The sequence below is a fragment of the Haliotis cracherodii genome, unplaced genomic scaffold (genome assembly GCF_022045235.1).
Source record: "Haliotis cracherodii isolate W230 unplaced genomic scaffold, xgHalCrac1.p SCAF_2, whole genome shotgun sequence".
NCBI lineage: Eukaryota > Metazoa > Mollusca > Gastropoda > Lepetellida > Haliotidae > Haliotis > Haliotis cracherodii.
In genome coordinates this window covers 49,950,164-49,972,343 of record NW_027266275.1, presented here as the reverse complement: position 1 = coordinate 49,972,343, position 22,180 = coordinate 49,950,164, and the positions used below count along the sequence as shown (strand labels likewise).

The 22,180-nt window shown below is 39.4% G+C and overlaps 1 protein-coding gene across 1 annotated transcript in view; it reads left to right on the top strand.

Annotated features, from left to right (window-relative positions):
* LOC139469211 (stearoyl-CoA desaturase-like) overlaps positions 1 to 20,477 on the top strand; it is a 28,034-nt gene extending 7,557 nt beyond the window's left edge. Inside the window, exons 3-5 of the mRNA XM_071251348.1 lie at positions 6,243 to 6,373; positions 7,081 to 7,286; positions 19,449 to 20,477. Of these exons, the coding sequence (XP_071107449.1) occupies positions 6,243 to 6,373; positions 7,081 to 7,286; positions 19,449 to 19,878 (767 nt within the window). The 3' untranslated portion in view covers positions 19,879 to 20,477. The remainder of the gene's footprint in view (positions 1 to 6,242; positions 6,374 to 7,080; positions 7,287 to 19,448) is intronic.
* The last annotated feature ends 1,703 nt before the right edge of the window (positions 20,478 to 22,180 follow it).

The following is a 22,180-nucleotide window of genomic DNA, read 5'->3' as shown; positions in this document are numbered from 1 at the left end:
TGAATATTAAAACGAAACGTGCATATCTAGGCAGATCTCATATGTCCACGAACGTATAGTTTTGCTCATTTAATTAAGTCAATGTCTTGACTGTGTGTTTTCTTTGATGAGACGGTTTCTCACCGACCTTAGCGTGTAGTGGTGTGATGTCCTTGGCAGGAAATGACAGTATATTGACTACTCTTCTTTCATTTATTAACGTGTTTGGCATCCCCAATAACCTTTACTAATTCATGTTAAACCAGCACAGGATGTTTTTCGGAAGTTGATATTCTTGAATTGGGGTGGCACGACACGCGTCAATAACTGTCCTAGCACTTCTAAAGTTACTAAACATTCTTTACATCTAAAGACAAGTATTATATCTACCTCTATACCACTTAAGTGTCTCATATTGCGGTAGTTAAAGATAACACGGTGCTCAAAGTGAGGCCCTTTTCCCACTACATTCTCAACGTTCTTTATGAGAAGTGATTGGTCTGTGCTCGGTCCGACTTGGCCCGGGCTGTCAAAATCAACTTAAACCTCACAGATGTAACATCAAATATATTCACATCTATACACAAGTATAATATATATCTATATACCACTTTATAGTGTCTCAGATCGCGCTATTCAAAGAAAACAAGGTGCTCAAAGTGAAGCCCTTTTCGCTCTCCATTCTCAACATTGTCTTTATCAAAAGTGTTTGGCTTGTGTTGGGTCCGACTTGGCCCGGGCTGTCAAAATCAACTTAAACCTCACAGATGTAACATCAAATATATTCACATCTATACACAAGTATAATATATATCTATATACCACTTTATAGTGTCTCAGATCGCGCTATTTAAAGAAAACAAGGTGCTCAAAGTGAAGCCCTTTTCGCTCTCCATTCTCAACATTGTCTTTATCAAAAGTGTTTGGCTTGTGTTGGGTCCGACTTGGCCCGGGCTGTCAAAATCGACTAAAACCTTATAGATATATCTTCAAATGTGATTACATCTATAGACTAGTGATATTCCTACCTATATACCTATATAATATCACAGAACATCGCATTTAAAGAAAACTGGTCTGTTAAAGTCACGCACTTTTACTGTATTTTCTTAAGGAAATCTTTGTCTGAAGTGTTTTGTCCGACTTCCCCCGGGCTGTCAGTGGGTTCGGTACCCTTAATAAGCCGACCAGTTTGGTGAAGTAGTCCAAGACCTGTCACGGCGTCCTGGGAATGTAAGCCAGGTCATTGATCCCAACACGGACAAAGACAAACTGAAAACAATGTTAAAATAACGGTCACTTCAGATGTATCTTTTACAGAAACCCAAAGTAAGGTACGTTTTTGGAAATACACACAGTGTCTGTATCTACCATTAAAACCGGTTTCAATTATCATTGTGGTGAGTTTATGATGACTGATTATTCAATACTACGTGCGTGAAAAAGTCCTCAAAATGTGAAAAATGTTACTTCCTTTAACTGATATGATATGAAGACATCTCCTACCTTATACCTCTCAGTGCCCTAGAGGAAATTTGGAACGTCAGCCACTTTGGCTCCTGACAGAGATCTAGTCACTATGCCTTCTTTCACCGTGTGCCGTCCAAGATATTTGACCAAAGAGTCGCCAACAAGTACTGCAGTCATTGTCAGATCGTGCTATTTGGAATAGGATGGTGATGTTGTTGTTACATTAAGCGTTTAAGAGGTCGCCTTCTGCCTAAGCAATTTCGGCTGACCTGTCCCTCTTTGGGACTCCTGTGTGTGAGTAGGGTACACATATCTATTGTGAGTTTGGTGTTCACATAATTTCTGTTTTTGTATTGATATGATTTCTATTTTCGTATATTAATATGATTTCATTTTTATCCTTGGCTGCTCTGTTTATATACATTCGAGTAGCTGTCCATCTCTCAGAAATAGAGTTAGTTTGGCCTTCGCTGTTGCATCTCTTGGCTTTAGGAGATCTATGACAGATAGCGGATCTAACTGCAATTCTTGTTTTAACCTAGCCCGGGCTGGGGCATGGTCTTGACATTCTAGTAACACGTGAGCAATGGTTTCAGCCTGATTGCAAGATGAACAAACCTTCTCATAGTGCTTTTTGTGACCGAGTCTGTGGCGTTAGATAGCAATTTCAATTTTCCTTTCATTCGAGTATGAGTTTTGCTTTTGTTGGATTTTGGGTTGAATTTGGTATAGCCATCTGCCGATCTGGCTTGCGTCCCATTGGGCTTGCCATCTCTCTGCTATGGAGGCTTTGATTTTGCTTTATATCTCTAGTTTACTAAAGGGAATAGGCTGTATATCCGCTTTGTCTAGAGCTAGCTTCGCCAGTGAGTCTGCTTTTTCATTTCAATGAATATCTATGTGACAGGGGATCCAACACAGCTCCACCTGTAGCCCTTGTTCCGATAGTTTTGTATATTCGTATAGAATATTGTTGACTGTGTTTGGCCTGGAGTTTCTGCCACTGATGGCTTGAGTCTGATAGGACGACTGCCTTTGCTTCCGGAAGTTCCAGTATGAGTTTGAGTGCATGATGAATTGCCCCCAATTCAGCCGTGAATACTGACTGACCATCAGGCAAGCGGATATGGATCCTGTTGTTGATAGGATTCTTGGATCCATCAGTGTATATATGGGCCCAGCTGTCCCAGGTAGTTTGAATTTTAGTGATAGCTACTGATCGTAGTAGGGTTGGGTTTTCTCTTTTAGTGACTTCTGATGTTAAATCAGTGTCATCTTTGGGAGTTTTTAAAGTCCAGGGAGGATGTAACCCTTTGTAGTGACTTTCTGGAGGCTGATAGTCATCACAATTGTGACTCACAGATGGCTTTAGTGAGGGATTTTTTCGAGCTAGGGCTTCATCTCGAGTGTTTTTGTGTGGCCATATCTTTTTAACCAAAGGGTTTGATGTTCGTCCCCAGAACGATAATATTGCCTGTTCTCTTCTTAGTTTCAATAGGAGTTCTCCCGTTTCTACTTGTAGTGCTTCTGGTGAGGTGCCTGTTGCTGCGCCTGTGGCCAGCATTAGGGCTTTGTATTGTATTCTGTCTAGGCAGCTCAAGACAGTATTTGATGCTGAGTCAAAGGCCTCACAACCATAGTCCTTTTTTGATCTGATAAGTGATTTGTAGAGGTCCAACTGAGTGTCCCTCGATGTGCCTGAAATTGCCCGTAATACGGTCAGGTCTTTTTGACATCTGTTTTCCACATATTCTATATGTTTGCGCCAAGTGAAGTGTTGATCAAGGATCACCACAAGAAATATTGCAGATTTTTCGAATTTGATTGGTTTGCCTTTTATGGAGACACGAGGTATCATAGCATCTTTCCCCTGGCGTTTGAATAGAACTCCAACAGTTTTTTTCACTTGAAAGGGGGAATCCCCATTTATTGCACCATTGATCTACTCCGTCCAGGGCTGACTGGAGTTTTTTTCTGATTTGTGAAATATCTCTGTACTTTACCCATATTGCTCCGTCATCAGCGAATTTAGAAGTTTGGGTAGGAGAGCTGACATGGTCAAAAAGATCATTGATCTTGATAGTAATCAGGGTTGGGCTTATAATGCTGCCTTGTGGCGTGCCATTGTCCAGTGCCATGGGATCAGATCGATTGTTCCCTATTTCAACTGATAGCGACCTGTCTTGCAGAAAGCTGTCTATGAAGTTTGCCATGTTCCCTTCTACTCCATTTTGAGCTAGTTTTGAGGTGAGTTCGTCATGCCATACCATGTCGAAGGCTTTGCTGAAGTCCAGAAATACTGCGTCTCGGTATTGTCTGTTTAATTGAGCTTTTTTTATTTCATTTTCCAGTCTTAGAATATGATCTGAAGCCACTTTGGTCAGGTTTTATGTGATTGCCAGTTTCAAGATGATGCATGAGCCTTTTTGTAACCATGGCTTCCATGGCCTTGCACATGTTTGAGGTGAGTGAGATAGGTCGATAAGAGTTTGGTAGGGCTTCGTCTTTCGTCTTCGTTTGTTCTATGAGTGCATGTGAATCATTTTTGTAAATGCATTCTCAACCCTCACAGGTAAATTCATGATTACATTTTAGTTACCTTCTGAGATTATAGGGGGCACGAGTGACTCAGTCGTCTAAGACGCCGCGATTCGCTGTGCAGAGTTGCGTCCCTTGTGCACGCCAGAAACCTATGATTGTGGGTTCGAATCCCGGTTCGCCCCGATTATGTTTCTAGGTTGGTCAGCACTATACCCGTGCTCATGGTTTTCAGTGGTCCTCCCACATTAAGCTGACCAAATTTGTATATAGGTAGATATTATACTAGTCTATAAATGTAAATATACTAGCCACATAAAGAAACTGTGCACGGAGAAAATATATTCTGGATTGACATACAACACAGCAAGAACAAAATGATGCAGACGCTGTAGCAGCTGAATGATCGGACCATAAGAAAATGTCAACGGGACCTAAACAACATCTGTTACGATGACGTCAGAAGATCAAAATGGAGTAGGGGGTCATACGACAAAGTCACTAAGTCAATAACGGGTATGACTACCCTGTGCGTGAATCACAGCAGTGCATCGGCGACGCATGGAGTCCACCAAATGGGCATGGAAGGCCTGGGGAATGGCCTGCCATATCCTCCTCAAATCCTGTGCCAAGTCACGGACGTTATCTGGAGGACGTGGAAGACGACGCAGACGGCGCTCCATGTCATCCCACACATGCTCTATTGGGGAGAGATCTGGAGAAATTGCAGGCCATAGCAGTAACATGACATTGTTATGGTGAAGGAAATCCATTGCGACCCTAGCCGTGTGAGGACGAGCGTTGTCCTGTTGAAATGTCAATCCCGGGCCATGACGTTGCAGGAAAGGAATGACCACAGGCCTAAGAATCTGATCTCAGTAGCCAACACCGGTGAGATTGCCCTGAACAACCACCAAAGGGGTTCGGTGCCGTGCTGTTATCCCACCCCAAATCATCACAGAGCCACCTCCAAAACGATTCCTCTCCACAATACAGTTGCGTGCATAACGTTCTCCAAAACGCCGGTAAACACGTTGGCGCCCGTCACTGTGGGAAATGTTGAACCTCGATTCATCTGTAAAGACAACATTTCTCCTCCATATTCGAGGTTGGCGAACATGATTTCGACACCATCTTAGACGGTTGACTCGATGACGGTGTGTCAGGATGGGACGTATGGCAGGGCGTCGTGGTCGAATCCCGTACTGACATAAACGATTCCTGAGAGTGTTGGGATGGATACGGGGCAGTACAGGATATGTCTGGGACGTCGATACTGCCTTTTGGAACCCGTGTCGGAGATGTGTAACTCGAATCCATCTGTCCTGTCTTGGCGTCGTTACTCGGGGACGTCCTGAACGTGGGTGGTCGGCAACGTCATTTGTGTTCTGATAACGCCTCACCAATGCCGATATCGTGTTACGATGGCATTGGAAATGTGTTGCCACCTGTTGTTGCCTCATTCCTGATCGGATCATTCCAATGGCTTCATGACGCTGTGCAGCTGTCAATCTTGGCACAGATCATGCTTTCCAAAGTGACAGCGAATTTTGAGTTTCACATGCTGTGTACAGCTGCACAGGATGCACGTGCAGTAACACATTGCACGTCCATAGGCCCCCATCAATGACGTCATATCGCATGGCACGTGCATGAGCGTTTGAATGTCTCCAATAATTGCTGTGTTCAAACCTATATTTCATATATGGACGGTGTGCCCTTATATCTATATTTTCTCCGTGCACAGTTTCTTAATGTTGCTGGTATACATTTGATGTTACATCTGTGTGTTTAAAGTTGAACACTTGTGAGACTGTTGAGAGTTTGGGGAGAAGAGGTCTACTTTAACCAACGTATCTGCTTTAAATACGATGATCAGTGACATTATTAAGTGTTGTTTACTTAGATGTAGTACTATCCTATAACGATTGCTCTTTTACCTAGATCATCGACTCTTACACACAGCTCCACTTTCTGGTTTTCAAGCGATTTACTCCGAATCACCTAATTATGGTGCACGTTTTTGGTTGGTGATTGTTCATTACTGTCAAGTGTGTATGTTGCATCAATAATATGTAGGTATGGTTGTCGATAATGGAGTAATTAGCCAATACAACTTTGGCCCGTCTTGGCCCGTCCCGGCCCGACTTTTAGGCAATCCCCCGAATAGGTCCAAAACTGTAGCACAATCGACTAGCGACGTATTTTAACATAATATGATAAATCCCAGTACTTAATTGTCCTCTGTCTTACAGGTTACGCTGTCCTGGTTGTCACTGACCTCGGCATAACAGCGGGCGTTCACCGACTGTGGGCTCATCGATCCTACAAGGCACGGCTTCCACTCAAGGTCCTCCTTGCAATATTTCAAACAGGAGCTTTCCAGGTTACTTGCATAACTGTTATAACAAAATAATCTTGATCCCTACCTGACTCAATAACCGTTACGACATGCTAATGTAGCAGGACGTGGAGTCATCCCACAGATGACATCCTTACCTTGTCAGCCTTGTTGACGGGTATAACCAATTTGGTCATTTGGACAAGGCGTCCGACCTGTGATCAGAAGGTCCGTGGTTCGAATCCCATCACGGGACCGATACACTAACATCGTCACCAATGATTGATTTTCAATACTAGTCTTGAAAAACATGTTACCAAGGCGTGAATCACTTTCTGTTACTACATGCTTACATCGTCACCAATGATTGATATTCAATACTAGACTGAAACAAAGGGTACCGCGGCCTGAGACATTAACCATAATCGCATGCGTACAACGTCAACAATTGTGAACCTTCAATGTTTGAATGAAAAGTTGGCATGTGGTCGTATTTATCCTGGTGTCGAGGCGTATCGGGATTTTCATTAATTTTTCAATTAACGTAAAGGGGAGCCGAAATCATATTTTTTCACGACACAGTTAACAAATGTTGTTGTTTTCTTTTCCAGTATATTCTGGAACGAGTCGTTATTGTTTTGTTTTTTAAAAAAAAAAAACACTCCCCCTCGTACCTCCCGTCACTCTTTGCAAATTATCACTCTGCATGTCACGATGCTCATTGGTTGTTCACATATTATTTTTCTCTACAGAATTCAATTTTCGAGTGGTCCCGTGACCACCGAGTTCACCACAAGTGTTCTGATACCAACGGCGACCCTCACAATGCCACTCGGGGCTTCTTCTTCTCGCACATTGGGTGGCTCATGGTTAAGAAACATCCGGATGTGATTGCCAAAGGGAAGCAACTCGACATGTCTGATTTGCTCAATGACAAAGTTGTCATGTTTCAGAAACGGTACACAATTTTACACAATTTTATACAGTTCATTCTCTTTAAGATCGATAGCTCTCTGTGTAAAGATTTGAGGACACTTCCGCTGAAGTGAACGTTGGGTGAACCTCGTAATCGAGGTTCTTTGCGACTTAACGCGTAGGTACCTTAAAAAACACCTGTGAACGAGTCTTTCTGTACCAGCAAACAGCAGGCTTTCGGGAACAATGTAGTAATGCAAGCAGTAAACCAGTGAGTAAATGCCAGTTTGAGCTAAAGTCAGCATTACACCTCCTATATCACGACAACTGCTTTAAGTGACATTTAGTTGTGTCAAGAGTGCACATTACAGAATATCGGGGAAAGTGTTGTTCCGAATCGATTTACGTACCTTTGCATACAACAAACACTTTCGTTTGGGTGAATGGAAGGGGAAAGTTATATTAACACGTCCCATTTTAATTATGGAGACCCAATTTTCCAGAAACTCTCTATGCTGTGGCCAGTATCTGTCAAAGGTATTTACAAAATTGAACATGCTGTTCTCTTTGGTACATAAAAAGAAAAGAAAATAATGTAAAAGAAATCTTTCGAAAACTCAAAATTTAAACTATGTCGCCCATGGGCGAGAATATTTTCCTTTGCTCAAAAATCATGTTTTTCTTTAACAAATACATAAAGGTTTATCTACAAGCATCATGACACATGATTCAACTCATTTTGACTTATTTCAACTAATTTGCGGCGTTATTAAAATATTTCGCCCATGTTTTGGTTAGTCCCTTTGAAGCATTAACTAATTGTGTGCAAAGTATATTGTATCATGTGAAATATACTTAATACTATGTCATCACATTAATATTTAAAATGGACCTTTGGTTGGATGTTGCCTTTATAGAAGATTTACAAATTTGACCTTGAGTACATATTGTAACGATATTTTATGAACCCTCACCTCTCAAAAATATTTGTAGTTTATCATACGAATTCATGCGAGCGTACTCCAAATCATTGGCGTTGTATTCCACAACATTAAAGTTTAGTTAGTTTCTTTCTCATTTTCTCATTTCCCATTTTATGTCTCGTTGTTACATTTCTATTTGTTACATTGTTTATGATGACTTACAAAGACGAGGCCACAGAGTGGAAGAACCCGGCCCGCCGCATCTTTGGTCTTGTGTATTGTAGTAAAATGTTAACGGCCTACGCTTTTAAGTGGATTTTGCGTTCCTTATACGTTCCATTATTCACAGTGACCAATGGGAATAATGTTTAAAGCCGATTGGGGAAGACTTGAGTGAATATTGTGACACGAAAGCAACTTTTGCCACTTTTGCTATGAAAAGATGGGAACAGTGTAGAAAAAACAACAGCTTTCTCATGGTAATTCCTATAATCTCATTAGTACGTTGTATCTAATTACAAGTGAGTAGGATTAAATTAATACCTTCAGCGCCTTCTGCGGGAGGCGCCCTATGAATATTCATGAGCCTATTTGTTATGCTAATAGACATGCATGACGTCACAATGAGAACGGAGTCATTATGCATGCATGTTAAGAATGTCAAGAATGCGGCCTTTGTTAAGAATGTCAAGAAGTCGGCCTTTGTAAAAGTGTCATAGTTGAGGAATTCTTTAGGAATGCCAGCTACGTGGAATTCTTTAGAATGCCAGCTATGTGGAATTCTTTAGGAATGCTAGCTATGTGGAATGTAGTCCGGGTAGAATTCTTCAAATGTATACTAGAATGATCATCATCAAATGGAATGTCATCCCTTTCTTGAAGAAATTTGGATTTCTTTAGGAATGCCAGCTATGTGGAATGTAGTCGGGGTTGATACCTTCAGATGTACACTAGAATGATCGTCATCAAACGGAATGTCAGCCTATCGTGAAAGAATGAAACAGTCCTCGATCTCTTGATATAGCTACTAGCTAGTAGAATGTCGTCATAGAGACGAAGAGGAGAATGTACGAATTCATTCACCATTTGATCATCACAGTCGACTGCCAGGAAATATATATTATTTTTTTGTCTAACAAAGTACAGCGGACCTTTCATTTTTGGATGGAAAAAATCTGATTTAACCAATACCATCAATCATGTTCACTAAATTTAATGAATAAAAAGAGTATAGTTTTATAAAATATGTCTCTACTTTATTCACGCCGTGATATATTTCGTTGTAAAAAGTCAGTCTCATTCTTATTTTCCATCTTAATTTTCAACTCTGTGATAAATTTTGTTGTAAAAAGTCAGTCTTGTTCTTATTTTCCATCTTAATTTTCAACTCTGTGATATATTTCGTTGTAAAAAGTCAGTCTTGTTCTTATTTTCCATCTTAATTTTCAACTCTGTGATATATTTCGTTGTAAAAAGTCAGTCTTGTTCTTATATTCAATCTTAATTCTCAACTCTGTGATATATTTCGTTGCAAAAAGTCAGTCTTGTTCTTATTTTCAATCTTAATTTTCAACTCTGTGATATATTTCGTTGTAAAAAGTCAGTCTTATTCTTATTTTCCATCTTAATTTTCAACTCTGTGATATATTTCGTCGTAAAAAGTCAGTCTTATTCTTATTTTCAATCTTAATTTTCAACTCTGTGATATATTTCGTCGTAAGAAGTCAGTCTTATTCTTATTTTCCATCTTAATTTTCAACTCTGTGATATATTTCGTCGTAAAAAGTTTTCTCATGTACATTATTTGATGATAATAGGTGAACAGTTTTCCCATGTACATGATTAAATGCATAGTGATGATTAAAATTATATATGCCGGATTGATGTAAATATTGGAAGTGTATAAAATGGCATTTGCAAGTCACAGTTGCAAACTCACCCATAAAACTACTCCAGGCACTACTCAAACTATACAATCTTATCTACCTAAACGGACAGGTTCCTCACTCCCTGGAAACAGGCCCAAGTCATTTCAATCCCTAAACCTAATAAACAAGCTAGTCAAGCTACCTCATATAGACCAATATCCCTAACGTCAAACTTATGTAAAGTAATGGAATCAATGGCTAAAAATAGATTACAACATTACCTAACCCAAAATAACATCATAAACCCAGATCAAAGCGGTTTCACTCCTTGCCGCTCAACCCTAGATAACATCGCCCGACTAGAGCAAGATATTAAGACAGGACAACTAAATAAACAATATACCACAGGCATCTTCTTAGACTTCTGCTATATAAATTCATGACTTCATTTGGGGCGGTCGGGTAGCCTAGTGGTTAAAGCGTTCGCTCGTCACGCCGAAGACCCGGGTTCGATTCCCGACAATTGATTATTTATAGTCTGTTGCAGAATATGCGGTATAAGTATTCATTTATACCAATACACATTACACACATACAAATGAAATACACGATACGATACAGCACAAGAACAAATTAAGATACGGTTTATATTAAAATTAACTATATGATTATGCATTTTTTTAAAATGTTTAAGGATTACGATCTACATACATCTTCAAACAAGTTTACAGGCCAACACGGTTGAGATACAGCATCGGCACACTCAACTGGAGTGTTTTCTTCTGGTCGTAAGTTCATTGTTTAACAGGGCGGTCGGGTAGCCTAGTGGTTAAAGCGTTCGCTCGTCACGCCGAAGACCCGGGTTCGATTCCCGACATGGGTACAATGTGTGAAGCCCATTTCTGGTGTCCCCCGACGTGATATTGCTGGAATATCGCTAAAAGAGGCGTAAAACCATACTCACTCACTCACGCATTGTTTTACTGAGCATACTTGTGTCGGGGTTGCGATATTTTCTTCTCTTTATTAACAGCCTGTCACCGGCCTGAATTTGGAGACAGATCTCTGCATGGGAGTGTTAATTTCTTCTTAATGATGTCTACAAACTTACAAACTTGTAGATGTTGGGTTTGTTCGGACCAAACATTTTTTCAGCTTAGAGTGCCACTCTTCCCAGTGGTGGTTGGTCCTGGAACCGATGGTGTCAAAATGGTTCCACACAATACGTCCATCAGATTCTATCTACTGTTCAGCAACATAGTCATTGAATTTCAGATGATTAAGGTTTACGAAATGAACGAGGGAAGGCAGACGCATTTTGATTTATTCTTTTGGTTATTATTGTCTGGAATCCACATCTGTCACCGTATTACAACGTGGACAGATCCTATCAACGTAGGGTAAATCTATCCATCGTCCCTTCTGAACGGGTAGAGAGTGATTGCTGGTTCTAAACTTAGTCAATGGTAACAAGTTTATCATTTTTATAAATATAAGGTTATAAGGCCAATCTCTGGTTTGATACAAGAGTAAAATTTTCATCTTGATGACATAGTTTGGTCGTTGTGCCATCCCTGTATAAACTGGTCTTTACGCCTACTTTCTACATTGGACAACAACCATTGTCTGTTGCCAACACTTTGATTTAACCATACAAAGCTTAAACCACGACAATCCAATATATCCTTGATACACCTGATCCATTTAGAATGGTAATTGTTTGTGATATACATCTAGGAAAGTATATTATAGATCATTACGGTAAGCTTTTTATTATTCGTACAGGATACAGTTTTGTACCAGAATGCAACCCTTCGCTTCTTGATACTCATTGTTAGAGGGGTTCTACCAGTCTCACCATACAACCTGTATGATGAAGTACTTTTTCTTAAATGGAGTATATACTTTAGGAACATTTTATGAACTCCTCCTACGCAAGTGAGGTCACTGAAACCCCACACTTCGCAACCATACATTGCTATAGGCGCTTCCATGTGGCCAGAGGCGAATAGCAGACATTCTGTTGGGAGACATACATTTCTGGCTTTGGATAATAAAGCAAACGAGGCTTTTAGATATTGTTCTCTTAACCTTTTGATGGCTTGTGTAAAAGATCTTTTTTTTATTGAAAGCAATTCCAAATATGTATAACAGTCTGTTATTTCGATTATTTTATTTCCAAATTTAAAGTCAAGTTTACTCTTTTTGGGGGTGCCAGAACCAAAGATTACTATCTTTGTTTTATTTAGATTAACCTTCAGTTTCCAATCTTCGCAGTATTTTAAGAAGACGTTAAGACTATTTAGTAAGTCAATAGGGTTTTCCGAAAACATGACAGTATCGTCTGCGTACAATAATAACAGTAGTTGCAAAACCCCAACAGAAGTTTCAAGGGATACACCTTTACAGCTGTGGGCTCTCAAAAAGGTTTCAACGTCATTTAAATATATTGCAAACAGTAATGGTGACAGATTTTCACCCTGCCGAACTCCCTTGTTATAACTAAAATATCCTGATATGTCTCCATCATGAACAACACAAGATTTCATATTTGAATACATATTATGAACAAGATTAAATATTCTTCCAGAGTTACCATATGATATGAGCTTTCCGATTCGTCAAACGTTGTCAAAGACCTTTTGGAAATCCACAAATGCGCACTACAATTTCTGTTTACTCGCCCTTAAAATATCTAATAAACCATAGAGTACAAAAATCTGGTCAACAGTACTGTAACCTTTCCTGAAGCCAGCTTGTATTTCTGAAATAATATAATTATCATTTGTAAAAGATGGCAAGCGATTGTTCAAAACAATCACTAGTGAACAATTTACCAAGACAAGATAATATGGTAATTGGGCGATAATTTTCAGGTTTGGAGGGGTCACCTTGCTTTTAATAAATAGGTCAGTTCATACCAACCATCCATGATTTTGGAAATTTTCCACTTTCAAGAATTAGATTAAACAGTTTCATGATAAACATTGATCATTACGTCTCTACTCGAGATGAGGTACTCGTTTTCTATCTTATCAATTCCAACACTTTTTCTCTTTTTAAGTGAATTGATTGCCTGTAATATTTCTGTAACAGTGAATTGCCTAAGTTCTTCATTATCAGATTGGAGATCTATAATTGGTGTACACTCATTTTCATCAACATCATTTGCGTTAAGTTATTTAAAAAAGCATATAGTTGGTCAATTGATATGTTTTTGTCAAACTCTTGATTTTTTAAAAGTATTTCCAAAATTGTCTTGGATCTTCTTTCGCCATTTGTTTGAATTTGTTTTTAGTCTTTCTCATGTAATTGTTATAATCAATTTTCACAGTTTTTTTATATTGTTTATTAACACCTCTCAGTACAGTTTTATCACTTTCAAGTTTAGTAAGTACGTCTACCATGTGATATATAAGTACGTCTAGTGATGGTTGGTCCTGAAACCCATGGTGTCAAATGGTTCAACACAATACGTCAATCAGATTCTATCTACTGTTCAGCAACATAGTCATTGAATTTCAGAACTCTGTCATGATCAAGGATTACGAAGGTGAACGAGAGAAGGCAGACGCACGGGGATTTATTCTTGGGATATTATTGTCTGGAATCTTTGGGCATTTCAGACACAAATCGAGCAGTGATCACTCTGTGAAGAGTTCAGCTGCACATGTCCACTTTAGTCAGAGAGACTATAACCAAGCAATGCAGTGAGCTGCAGCTTTTTTCACCTTATAACAACACCAAGGGTGAGTACACCTGCTACAAAAAGCAAAAAAAAACAAAAACAAAAACAACCTACTAAACTACAAACAGACCACACTAAGTTAAACTCCCACCTACACCAAATTAAAAAAAACCCACCAAACCAGTAAATGCCCCCACTGCAACTTAAAATAAACTCCTGAACACGTAATACTATATTGCACACATTACCAGCAACACAGAACAACACACCAATCCACACTAAACTGCACCAATCGAATGGCACTAGCAACTTACTTACTTACTTACTTACTTTGGAGATATAACGTGCGCTTTCCCACTGATGCGTATTTCGCACACGGGCCCGGCCAGGCCATTTAATGTGTTTCCGAAAGGGGCGAAAGTGGTGTGTGCAACCCAAGAGGGGGTTTTAGGGGTTGCTTATATAGAATTTGGGAATTTTGAGATTTGGAATAGATGCCGATGGGGTTGGGGAGTAGAACTAAGGGAGCTGGGTATGGTGGATGTTTGTTTGTTTATGTGATTTTGATTTGGTAGATTAAAGTGTTTTTAGATGCGTTTTATTAGTTCCGTTTTCATTAAGAATACGCCTAAGGCCTTGAAGTTTTCTAGTTTATTTTGTGGGTTTAGTATTGCTTCTAGAGTGAGAGCCTTGTTTAGATTGAGGGTGGTTTGCAATGCGGTTCGATGTGTTAGGTAATGTGTGCAGTGGATGAGTGCGTGTTCTGGGGTTTCTAGTTGTTTGCAGTGTGGGCAGTTACCTGTAGTGTGTTTTTTAAAAAAATTTTAGGTGTTTATTTAGGTTGGTGTGTCCTGTTTGGAGTTTAATGATTACTCTGTCGATTTTTTTTTTTTATGGATGGAGACTTTTTGGTTTGGTTAGTGGTTTGCTGAGTACTTTTTTTATTTGGCTATTTGAGTTTAGATATAGGTTATGCCATTTTTGGTGATTTTTTGCTTGTTTACGCTTTTAATTTCTGATTTTGAGATGGGTAAGTTTAAGCTTATTTCTGGGATTTTGAGGGATAGTTTGGCTGCCTTTACGGCGGTTTCATTACCATATATTCCTACGTGGGCGGGTTTCCACAAGAAAGTTATTTGTTTGCCTGCCTTCGTTAGGTCGTTGGAGCTTTTAAGTATTTGATTTATTAATTTAGGTCGGTTTTTGGTATTTTTGTTTTGGAGGGCTCGCAGTCCACTTAGGGAGTCGGTAAGTATTAGGATTTTTTGTGGTTTTGGGATTCTTGATTATGGAGGGCTGAGGCCATGCCCATTAGTTCTGCCATGAATATTGATTGGTTGTTTGGGAGTCGGGAGGATTGCGTGGTTTTAGTTGGTTGTGTGGTATGGACTCCGAAACCTGTGTGTTTGGAGGTCGGATCTGAAGATCCGTCCGTGTAAATGTGACACCAATTTGGCCAATTTTCGTGTATGTATGCTAGTGTGGTGGTTTTAGCTATGTTTGGGTCGGTTTGTTTCTTTATTTGGCTAGCTAGTGTTGTGTCTATTTTAAGTTTAGGGGTGATGATACTTGATTGTTTGCAGTTTTGTTTAAGATTTTTAATTTGGTGTTCATTTAGGTAGTTTGTTTTTCTTTGGGATATTGGGGTAAGTAAGGGGTGTTTACGAGCTAGAGCTTGGTTTTGGGGGCTGATATTTTGGTTTATTAAGTTTTTGATGAGAGGGTTTGATTGGGACGCGGCCCAGAAATTTAAGCTTAGCTGTTCCCTGCGTAGACTTAGTGGCATTTCTCCTGTTAAGGCCTGAGGTGAAGTGTAGGAGGTGCCATGTTGGGTGCGTGTAGTAAGCTTGAGAGCCTGATATTGTATTGAGTCAAGTTTTTTAGATAGAGTGTTGTTTAGGGTGTTGTATATGGCGCAGCCGTAGTCTAGTTTTGATCTAATTAGTGATATGTAGAGAGAGAGGAGGGTATCTGTGGAGGCTCCCCAGTTAGAGCCAGTTAGGCATCTTAGGGTGTTTATGTCTTTATTGCATTTAGTTGTTAGGTTTTGGATGTGAGCATCCCAGGTGAGATGTTCATCGAAAATAAGTCCTAAGACTTTGGTTTGTTTTTGAAATTTGATTGTATGGTTGTTTAGCTGGAGGATTGGGGAGGCGGGTTTCATCTTTTTATGTTTGAATACTATTCCTGTTGTTTTTTTCTGAGTTAAGGGAGAAGCCCCATTTGTCAGCCCATTGTTGTATTTTATTAAGAGATTTTTGGAGTAAATTTTGGTCCATTTCAATCCTTTTAGTGCGGATCCAGAGGGCTCCATCATCCGCGAATTTTGATGTGTTTACTTTAGGGGATAGGCCCTCGAATAGATCGTTTATAATTATATTGAAGAGTCTGGGGCTGCGGATACTGCCCTGGGGAGTGCCAATTTCTAGGGGACATTGGTCCGATAGTGTTTGGTCTATACCCACGGTAATTTTACGATTGTTTAGGAAGTCCTGAATGTAGTTTATTATCTGACCTTTGAGTCCTATTTTTTAAGTTTTTGTATTAGCCCGTCGTGCCATACCATGTCGAAAGCTTTAGAGAAGTCTTAGAAGATGCCTGTGGTATATTGTTTATTTAATTGTCCTGTCTTAATATCTTGCTCTAGTCGGGCGATGTTATCTAGGGTTGAGCGGCAAGGAGTGAAACCGCTTTGATCTGGGTTTATGATGTTATTTTGGGTTAGGTAATGTTGTAATCTATTTTTAGCCATTGATTCCATTACTTTACATAAGTTTGACGTTAGGGATATTGGTCTATATGAGGTAGCTTGACTAGCTTGTTTATTAGGTTTAGGGATTGAAATGACTTGGGCCTGTTTCCAGGGAGTGAGGAACCTGTCCGTTTAGGTAGATAAGATTGTATAGTTTGAGTAGTGCCTGGAGTAGTTTTATGGGTGAGTTTGCAACTGTGACTTGCAAATACCATTTTATACACTTCCAATATTTACATCAATCCGGCATATATAATTTTAATCATCACTATGCATTTAATCATGTACATGGGAAAACTGTTCACCTATTATCATCAAATAATGTACATGAGAAAACTTTTTACGACGAAATATATCACAGAGTTGAAAATTAAGATGGAAAATAAGAATAAGACTGACTTCTTACAACGAAATATATCACAGAGTTGAAAATTAAGATTGAAAATAAGAACAAGACTGACTTTTTACGACGAAATTTATCACAGAGTTGAAAATTAAGATGGAAAATAAGAACAAGACTGACATTTTACAACTAAATATATCACGGCGTGAATAAAGTAGAGACATATTTTATAAAACTATACTCTTTTTATTCATTTAATTTAGTGAACATGATTGATGGTATTGGTTAAATCAGATTTTTCCATCCAAAAATGAAAGGTCCGCTGTATTTTGTTAGACAAAAAAATAATATATATTTCCTGGCAGTCGACTGTGATGATCAAATGGTGAATGAATTCGTACATTCTCCTCTTCGTCTCGATGACGACATTCTACTAGCTAGTAGCTATATCAAGAGATCGAGGACTGTTTCATTCTTTCACGATAGGCTGACATTCCGTTTGATGACGATCATTCTAGTGTACATCTGAAGGTATCAACCCCGACTACATTCCACATAGCTAGCATTCCTAAAGAATTCCACATAGCTGGCATTCTAAAGAATTCCACGTAGCTGGCATTCCTAAAGAATTCCTCAACTATGACATTTTTACAAAGGCCGACTTCTTGACATTCTTAACAAAGGCAGCATTCTTGACATTCTTAACATGCATGCATAATGACTCCGTTCTCATTGTGACGTCATGCATGTCTATTAGCATAACAAATAGGCTCATGAATATTCATAGGGCGCCTCCCGCAGAAGGCGCTGAAGGTATTAATTTAATCCTACTCACTTGTAATTAGATACAACGTACTAATGAGATTATAGGAATTACCATGAGAAAGCTGTTGTTTTTTCTACACTGTTCCCATCTTTTCATAGCAAAAGTGGCAAAAGTTGCTTTCGTGTCACAATATTCACTCAAGTCTTCCCCAATCGGCTTTAAACATTATTCCCATTGGTCAGTTCGACACCGCATATAATAAGATACTAGAATATGAGACATTCAGCCAGACGTTATCGGGGGTTTTCATACAATACGTGCACGTGTACCTGTATATCGCACACCTAGTGTCACTTAATTGCCCACTGTGAATAATGGAACGTATAAGGAACGCAAAATCCACTTAAAAGCGTAGGCCGTTAACATTTTACTACAATACACAAGACCAAAGATGCGGCGGGCCGGGTTCTTCCACTCTGTGGCCTCGTCTTTGTAAGTCATCATAAACAATGTAACAAATAGAAATGTAACAACGAGACATAAAATGGGAAATTCAATAAAGATTGTTACAATATATGTACAAAGGTAAAACTTGTAAAACTTCTATAAAGGTAACATCCAATCAAAGGCCCATTTTAAATAGTAATGTAATGATATAATATTAAATATATTTCACATGATACAATATCCTTTGCACACAATTAGTCAATGCTTCAAAGGGACTGACCAAACTTGAAGTATTTGAAACACTAATAACGCCACAAATTAGTTAAATTAAGTTAAAATGAGTTGAATCATGTGTCATGATGCTTGTAGATAAACCTTCATGTATTTGCCAAAGAAAAACATGAGTTTTCAGCAAAGGAAAATATTCTCGCCCATGGGCGACATAGTTTAAATTTTGAGTTTTCGAAAGATTTCTTTTACATTTTTTTCTTCCTTTTTATGTACCCATGAGGACAGCATGTTCAATTTTGTAAATACCTTTGACAGAGACTAGACACAGCATTGAGAGTTTCTGGACAAATGGGTTTCCATAATTAAAATGGGACGTGTTTATTTAAGAAATAAAGGACGATTGGGAGTTTTTTGTCGTACAATAAAACACTGCTTCGTTCTTCATCGTTCTTTGCGATTGATAGCGTAGCTATCTTATATACATTGATACAATGAACAAGGGATACAGTTATATGGATATACAACTTCTTTATTACAATGGCTGCGGTGTAGATCTATACTAACACCGTTATCAAGCAAGTGATGAACACATGTACACCTTTATGTCGCAGTCATTGTAATAAAGACGTTGTGTATCCATAGAACTATATCCTTTGTGTATCCCGACAGCTTGAACAGAACAGTCTGGAGCAGTCGAACCAGTGGTTGATGACATGATGCTGTAGGGGTATGATGATGACGGGATAGGAAGTCATGTCACACATTATGTCTACTCGATGCTCACTGCAGTCACATGCTGCACACAGTATGGAGTGCATGGGATAAAGTCTGACCCGTAGCATCACTTAAGGGGTGATATATCCCTTAAAGGAGAAAAATATTAAACTAATTTCCATGTTTGTTGCGTTTATTCCCTCTTTACTCTTTCGGGATGCCCTCGAGGTTGATTATATGCCGCATCGAACACTATTTCAGTAATAACATGTCAGTCTCTCATCTTTTTGTGAAACCTAATCAGGGAGAATCAGGGTTTTATACCTCGATCATAGGTTTTTTGCAGCCTGAAGTACGCAACTCTTCACGGCGGCGCCTTAGACGACTGGGGCACCCGTGTCCCTGGGCCTAATGTTAACAATAAGATATGAATAATATACAACCCAACACTGAATATGCTGGTTTCTCTACAGGTACTACGTCCTGTTGGTGGGAGTGTTCTGGTTCGCCATCCCCTCCCTAGTGCCCTGCTACTTCTGGGGGGAGACGTTCTACAACTCTGTCTACATCGCCGTCTTCCTACGCTACTGCCTCGGCATGCACACCTCCTTCCTCGTCAACAGTTATGCACATCTACGTGGCATGCGTCCTTATGACGAGAAAATTCGTCCTGCGGACAACTACATCATAGCGCTGATCGCTAACGGGGAAGGATTCCACAACTTCCACCACACCTTCCCCCAGGACTATGCAACCAGCGAGCTACCCTGGAGACTCAATTTAACCACTGTGTTTATCGACGCATGCGCAAAACTTGGTTTGGCGTATGATTTAAATAAGACGTCTAAAGACATTGTGGCAAAAAGGGCGGCAAGGACAGGACAAGGGTCTTTGAAGGGTTGATCTATTCTGTTTACCATTGCCCAATACCTGAAGTACGATATACGGTCAAGAGAATTACTAACATATATGTTGCATCCTTCTACGTGATGCATTTTCTTTTGGATATGATTTTTGCATTATTACCAAGATCAATAATCTGATATTTTCATGTATTGATCTGTTACCTCACTGGTCCGCGTCACACCCACCAGTATACGTAATGTACACGCTCTCTGTCACAACTGATTACCTGACGTATCCTCGCAATTTGGACGACGACAATTCTTGAAATTAGATTGATCAAATTATGTTTCTGACTTGTTTGTTCATAAATACCAAAGTTAATTAATATGACATATAATATAACACTCTTCATGGAACAGGGTTATTAAAGTATTGGTCTTTACACAACGCTCGGTTGATATTTCTGGTTAGATTTCATTTTAGTCGTGTGCAGCATTCGATAGGATAAAACAATTGGTGATGTGATTTCCCTTACCCTGATATGATAATGACATTTGGCTACCCTGGTTAGTCTTAGCAAGAGGTTTGTTGTATGCACAGAATATAAGTCCATATAGTCACAATTATTATCACTTTTCAGTTCTCAATACATTTATAGCACCATGTATACTTTTGCATTAATAAATTATCATGAATACGTTTGGTACACTTGGGAGTATAATCGACACCTCCGTCCTCTATTATCTAGTGTGTTACATCTCAATTTTATTATGATAAACACTCTGGACCCATTCTCAACCAAAGATTCGAATGACACGACGCTAAAAATAGCCATCCAATCAAATAGTTCCTTGTTACTTATGACTATATTAAAAGCAGCATGTGTGTGAGTGTGCGCCGCTATTAAAAAAAACACACAAAAAACACAACAAACAAGCTAGCAATAAATCATTAATCATAAATTAAAAAAACACACAACCACACTACCTCACAAACTCATTGACTCCCCCTTTCGGACATACCCTTCCACATCACTAAATGGCCTGGAGGGTCCGTGCGCGAAATACGCATATGTCAAAGCGCACGTTAAAACCCAAACTTAGTAAAGTGTGTGTGTGTGTGTGTGTGCGTGCGTGTGTGTGTGTGTGTGTGCGTGCGTGCGTGCGTGCGTGCGTGCGTGCGTGCGTGCGTGCGTGCGTGCGTGCGTGCGTGCGTGCGTGCGTGCGTGCGTGTGTGTGATAGGGGTTGGCAGAGGCCTGGTGATAGCTGTCATGAGTACCATCCACGGTGGCAACACACTGTCCTGCCTCCTTCATCTTCCAAGTATGCTGGTTCTCCTAATCGATTCATCGTAAATTCCTGTTACGGGAAACGAGGAAGTACAAACATTATTTAATACTGTAGCATGAATTATATTTTAGTCCTGTATTACACACAAGAACTAACCTACATCAACGTACACCCCCACCCCAACATACATGCACGCATGCACGCATGCACGCAAGCACGCACTCACTCACTCACGCACGCACGCACGCACGCACGCACGCACACACACACACACACACACACACACACACACACACACACACACATACATACATACATACATACATACATACATACATACATACATGTCTACGGCACATTGTCTTGGCGTGTGAAACCGAGACCTGCAAAATAGAACTACCAAAAACACACCTACTACAATTAGGTCGTGTATTAGCCTAGCCTTACAACTCCCATAAATGCAGCCATTTACAATTCTTAAGGCACTGATACATATCTGTGTTATTGATAATTCAGTTATTTAGAGCTGATTGCTTGGACTGGTTGGGTATCAAAGCTTTAATAACGGTAGCCCCAATCACATCAATGCTGCACCTATACTTATGTTTTCAGACTTCAGTTGTTTTGAAATCGACTCGGTCTAGACTTCAATCTATATAAATACATGATTGGGAGAACAACTGAGTGTTCACGTAACTTGAAACTTATAGATGATACATGTATACCTTACCTTACATACAATGAGGCAGGTGAACAACTAGTTATATCTATATACCTGAAACTGACATACAAATATGGAATGTGCAACGAGTCTTTATCTATATACACGAAACCTACCTTACATACAACATGGCAGGTTCAACAACTAGTTATATCTATATACATGAAACTAACCTTACATACAACATGGCAGGTTCAACAACTAGTTATGTCTATATTCACGAAACTTACCTTACATACAACATGGCAGGTTCAACAACTAGTTATATCTATATACATGAAACTAACCTTACATACAATGTGGCAGGTACAACAACTAGTTATATCTATATACATGAAACTGACATAC